The 5,827-nt window shown below is 66.4% G+C and overlaps 1 protein-coding gene across 1 annotated transcript in view; it reads right to left on the bottom strand.

Moving 5' to 3' along the window:
- Positions 1 to 5,827, bottom strand: part of LOC112111437 (DNA-directed RNA polymerase II subunit RPB1) — a 21,401-nt gene that overhangs the window by 4,340 nt on the left and 11,234 nt on the right. Inside the window, 9 exon segments of the mRNA XM_026660357.1 lie at positions 73 to 319; positions 406 to 630; positions 825 to 1,030; positions 1,450 to 1,555; positions 1,858 to 2,029; positions 2,474 to 2,657; positions 3,053 to 3,275; positions 4,037 to 4,240; positions 5,399 to 5,493. Coding sequence (XP_026516142.1) covers positions 73 to 319; positions 406 to 630; positions 825 to 1,030; positions 1,450 to 1,555; positions 1,858 to 2,029; positions 2,474 to 2,657; positions 3,053 to 3,275; positions 4,037 to 4,240; positions 5,399 to 5,493 — 1,662 coding nt within the window.

The raw sequence follows: 5,827 nt of genomic DNA, 5'->3' as shown, positions 1-5,827 counted from the left end.
TGTGTGTGTGTGTGTCTCTCTCTGTGGGAAAACAGGCACCATACATCCCCCCCCCCCCCCCCGGCCCCTCACCAGCGTTGATCTTCTCGGCGATCTGCTCCATGGTGAGCTTGCGGTCGGTCATGTGCTTGCGGTCGAGCTCGACCCGCAGCAGCCAGGGCGAGATGCGGCTCACGTCGAAGTCGGGCATCTCGTAGTAGACGTTGACCCACTCCTGGTCTTCCGCCACCACCGTGCTCTGCGGGTTGGGGTCGTAGTAGATGGCCGTGTTGGCCGTCACCTTGCGCAGAGTCGTGTGCTCCAGCCGGCACAGGATATCCTGGCAGGAGAGAGACGGGGTGAGGGGGACCCCACGCAGCCTCCCCCCATTCCCCCTCCCCCAACGCCAGAGCCCCACGGCGTTACCTTGGCCCGCTCGGCGTCCCGGGCGGACTGCCCCAGCAGGAAGACGGTGAGGGAGGGTGTCTTGGGTTTCTTGGAGATGTTGATCAGCTCCTTGAGACGGGGCACGCCCAGCGTGACGTTTTTGGCCGAGACGCCGGCGTAGTGGAAGGTGTTCAGGGTCATCTGGGTGGCGGGCTCGCCCAGCGACTGGGCCGCCAGGGCGCCCACCATCTCGCCCGGGTGAGCCTGCGGGAGTGGGATACGGCGTCGGAACCAGAGAGGGGGAGGAACCAGCCCGGGAGACCGGCTCCTGGGGCAGCCATCCTCTGCCTCCCACCCCGGCATCCCACCTGGATGGGCCCCATCTACCCCGGTGTCCCGCCTGTCCTGCGTTAGGCCAGCTGCCCCCCCCCCCGGCTCCGCCACCCCCCGGCACTTACGATGGCCTGGTTGAACTTGGACTCGATCTCGCCCAGCAGCCAGTCGAAGGCCTCCCCACTGAGCCGGAACTCCTCCACCATGCGCCGGCTGCAGAGCGTGGAGCGCAGGTGGATGTTGAAGAGGAGGGTGGCGTTCTCCTGGGCCTGCCGGCTCAGCGGGTCGTCCCCGTTCACGATCACCAGCTTCCTGCTCAGCTCCTTCACGCCTGAGGGGGGGGGGGGAGAGAGAACGGGACAGCGTCAGACGCCCCAGGGGTCGCCCCAGCGTCCACAGAGCCACCCAGTGTCCCCCCTTCCACCACCTTGATGGGGTGCAAGTCGGAGGGCAGGCACATGTTGATGTGGAAGATCTTCTGGGTCCCCCCCTAGGCCAGTATCCCCCCCCCCCACCCGGATCAGACCAGTCCACGGGCAGTACCCCCCCATGCCCAGCACTGGATCGGACCACGGGCCTGTCTGGGCTTAGTACCCTCTGCTCCCACACCGGATCAGACTCCAGGCCGGCATTCCCCCCCCCAGGGCAGTTTCAGGGTCCCTGCAGAGAAACACCCCCACCCCCCCCCCGGCTATCCCAGCATGCCATGGGGCTGACTGGCCCCTCGACGGGGCCGGGGGGAAGACCCACCTTCCACCACCTTGATGGGGTGCAGGTCGGAGGGCAGGCGCGCATTGATGTGGAAGATCTTCTGGGCGTTCCAGATCATGCGAAGCAAGTTGCAGGGCAAGACCACCTTGGGGGGGGAGGGGGAGGGGAAGAGAAGAAACAGGGGCTCAGCACATGGTACAATCCAGAGCCTCCCCCCACACCGCAGGGTCCTGAGGTTTAGAGTCAAGAGCAGGGGGGCTGGGAGCCCGGATGCCTGGGTTCTCTCCCTGGCTCTGGGAGGGGAACGGGGGCTGGTGGGTCAGAGCAGGGGGGCTGGGAGCCAGGACTCCTGGGTTCTCTCCCGGCTCTGGGAGGGGCGTGGGGGCTGGTGGGTCAGAGCAGGGGGGTGGGGGCTGGGACTTCTGGGTCCCGCGCTGACCCGCTCACCTTGCTGTCACCCGTTGGGAAGATGACTCTCAGCACCTCGCGGTCCTCGCGCATCTTCTCGAACTCCCTCTCCAGCTCGTTCTGGATGTGCGCGTTGCTCAGGATGTCCTTCACCATCTCCTCCTGCAGGGTGCGCCGCAGCGCCCGCTCGTTGGTGTAGTCAAACTTGAACCTGGGGGCAGAAGGGCCAGGAGTGAGAGCTGCTGGGGGGGCGCCTCCCCACATACCCACCCCTAGGAGCTGCTCCCTCACACCCCTCCCTCTGAAACCTTTCCCCACCCATACTCCCAAATGTACAGCTTCTGCACCACAACGCAGCCACCTCTGGGGCGGGGCGGCTGGTTACACAGGGACCCCCTCAGCCGAAGCTGAGATGCCGCCACCTCTGGGGCGGGGCGGCTGGTTATTCAGGGACCCCTCGCCCGGCACTGAGATGCGGCCACCTCTGGGGCGGAGCGGCTGTTTACCCAGGGACCCCTCGGTCGGAGCAGAGATGCAGCCACCTCTGGGGCCTGGCGGCCGGTTACCCAGGGACCCCTTGCCCGGCGCCGCGATGCGGCCACCTCTGGGGCGGGGGGAAACGGCACCCCACACGCACAGGGCCAGGTTCGCTCACTTCTTCTCGAAGGCCTTGTTGGAGGGCTTGAGGGTGGCCAGGTTCTGGAACTCCACGCTCTCCCCGGCCAGCCCGTCCTCGCCGTACCGCAGCTGCACCACCTGGTTGATAGAGTTGCGTACGGTGGCGTCGTATTTCACCATCACCGACTCCATGGATTTGATCAACCGCCGCTGGATGTACCCTGGGGAGGGGAAAGTGGGCGTCAGCGCGGGGGGGGGGGGCACTGCCGGGGAGATACCCCCAAGCAGCGCCCTGGCACCACGACATTCACCACCCACGAGTTCTCGGTACAAGAGTTCTCGAGCAAAGGATCAAAGAGGGGACGCTCCCCCCATAACTCGACACCCGTCTGGGGAACAGAGACTGAAGCCGGGAGGTGGGTCCCGGCTGGAGGGTGACCAGATGTCCCGATTTTGGGGGGGGGCTTTTTCTTACACAGGCACCAGCACGGAAACGCAGCTGGGGGCGAAGGTCTGTGTGAGCGCAGGACCTGCAGGGGTTTGCAGCTTGCCGCGGTATCCCAGTGTGAGAGCGCCCCCTGCCCCACTCCCCACCCCACAGTGCCCCACTCCTCACCGGTCTCGGCTGTCTTGACGGCCGTGTCGATGAGGCCCTCGCGCCCGCCCATGGCATGGAAGAAGAACTCAGTGGGCGTCAGGCCAGCCAGGTAGGAGTTCTCCACGAAGCCCCGGCTCTCTGGCCCGTAGTCGTCCTTGATGAAGTGGGGCAGCGTGCGGTGCTTGAACCCGAACGGGATGCGCTTCCCCTCCACGTTCTGCTGCCCCACCACGGCAATGACCTGGGGGGGAGAAGGACGCGGGGGGGGGGGAGGGTGACCCCGGTGCCAACCTGGTCCCAGCCCACTGGCCAAGCCAGGCCTGGGTCTCCCCCTCTTCACCCAGCCCCTCCCAGCGGCCCCCGGGGATGGATCCCCACAGACTGAGATCAGCCCCCCCCATTGTGACGGGGGAACTTCACAGCCCCCCCGGCCGACCGTGATTCACACCTGGGACTGGGGCTGGACAGAGGGGCTGCCCCAGCTCCGCACATGCAGCTCCCCCAAAAGGGTTCCCACGCTGCTTTCCTCCCCCCCCATGCCCAGCCCCACAGATCCTGAGGGAGGCTGGGGGCAAGGTGAAAAGCTAGCACTGGGTGGACAGGACTGGAAGAGAGCCCCTCCCCCAACCCAGGGGGAAGAGCTGGGAGAAGGCCCATCCCACCATCTCAACCCAGGGGACGGTGCTAAAAAGCCCCTCCCACCTCCCCAACCCAGGGGGTGGGGCTCAGAGAAGACCCTGCCCACTCCTACCTTCACAACCCAGGGCCCTTTCCACCATCTCAACCCAGGGGTGGAGCTCATAGAAGCCCCTCCTATCTTCCCAACCCAGGGGGCGGGGCTTGGAGAAGGCCCTGCCCACTCCCACCTTCCCAACCCAGGGGGTGGGGCTCAGAGAAGGCCCTGCCCACTCCCACCTCAGGGAGTGGGGCTGTGAGAAGGCCCTGCCCACCCCTGGAAGCAAGGCCCTGGGGCAGCAGCCAGTCCCCGGGTTCTAGCCCCACCTGGGAGATGTTGATCTTGGAGCCCTTGGCCCCTGACACCACCATGGATTTGAAGTTGTTGTACTCGGACAGGGACTTCTGGGCAGAGGAGCCGGTCTTGTCGCGGGCGTCGTTCAGGATGCGGTTCACCTGGTTCTCGAAGGTCTGCCGCAGCGTGTTGCCCGGCGTGGGCTCCAGCTCGTTGTTGTGAGCTTTCTCGATCACCTGGAGAGCGGCACGGGGTGAGCGCTGGGCCCCCGAAACCCCACCGCCAGCCCTCCTCCCAGAGGGGCCTCTGGTGGGGTGAACCCAGCCCCTCGACCCCAGCCTCCACGCCCCTCCACTGCCCCCAAACCCAGCCCCCCGAAACCTAGCCTCCACGCACCTCCACTGCCCCCAACCCCAGCCCCTATGGCCCCCCGAAACCCAGCCTCCACAGCTCCCAACCCCAGCCCCCTATGGCCCCCCGAAACCCAGCCTCCACGCCCCTCCACTGCCCCCAACCCCAGCCCCCTATGGCCCCCAACCCCAGCCTCCAGACCCCTCTATTGCCCCCAAACCCAGCCCCCCGAAACCTAGCCTCCATGCCCCTCCACAGCTCCCAAACCCAGCCTCCACGCCCTTCCACAGCTCCCAAACCCAGCCCCCTATGGCCCCCAACCCCAGCCTCCCCAACCCCCCAACCCCCCGCCCCCTAAACCCCCGTCCCCTAGCCTCCATGCCCCTCCACAGCTCCCAAACTCCACACCAAACCCAAAACCCAGCCTCCACACCCCTCCACTGCTCCCAAACCCAGCCCCCTATGGCCCCCCACAACCCAGCCTCCACGCCCCTCCAGATCCAGCCTCCCACAGCTCCCCCAAACCCAGCCTCCACAGCCCCCAAAACGAGCCCCCAAATCCCCAAACCCAGCCCCCCAAAACCCAGCCTCCACTTACCGCAAACCCAGCCTCCACACCCTTCCAGATCAGCCCCCGACAGCTCCCCCAAACCCAGTCCCCACACCCCTCCACATCCAGCCCCCCCAACTGCCCCGAAAATCCAGGCTCCACACCCCTCCACTGCCCCCAAACCCAGCCCCTCAAAACCCAGCCTCCACACCCCTCCAAATCCAGGCCCCTACAGCTCCCCCAAACTCTGCCACCACACCCCTTAACATCCAGCCCTCCACTGCCCCCAAATCCCAGCCCCCCACATCCAGGCCTCCACTGCCCCCAAACCCAGCCCCCCAAGGCCCCCTGAAACCCAGCCTCCATGTCCCACTGTCCCCCAAACCCATCACCACCACCCACAAGCCCCAAAACGCAGAGCACCACTGCCCCCCAAACCCCAGCACAACGGGGCCAGGCCAGCTCCCCCACGGCGCCCCCCGACCCCTGGCACCTCTATGACATCCTGCTTGGCTTTCTTGATGGTGTTCTGAATGTCCTGGTAGGTCTTCGCGTCAGCAATGGAGTCCCCAATGCCGATGGTGTGACCTGGGGGGTGGGGGGGAAACAGTAGAGTCAGACCCGGCCCCCTCCCCAGCAGGATCCACCCACGAGGAATGGGCAGGGAGACCAGAAATCCCCCCCAAGGCACATGACAGACCTGGGGTCCCACCTCCAGAAAGCAGCAATGTAGGCTAGGGCTGGGAGCCAGGACGCCTGGGTTCTCCCCCCAGCTCTGGGAGGGGAGTGGGGGCTGGTGGGTTAGAGCAGGGGGGGCTGGGAGCCAGGACTCCTGGGTTCTCTCCCTGGCTCTGGGACGGGAGTGGGGGCTGGTGGGTTAGAGCAGGGGGGCTGGGAGCCAGGACTCCTGGGTTCTCTCCCC

The sequence above is a fragment of the Terrapene carolina genome, unplaced genomic scaffold (assembly GCF_002925995.2).
Source record: "Terrapene carolina triunguis isolate 2854851 unplaced genomic scaffold, T_m_triunguis-2.0 Scaffold751, whole genome shotgun sequence".
In the NCBI taxonomy this organism is placed as follows: Eukaryota; Metazoa; Chordata; order Testudines; family Emydidae; genus Terrapene; species Terrapene triunguis.
This window is presented reverse-complemented; position numbering and strand designations above follow the sequence as displayed.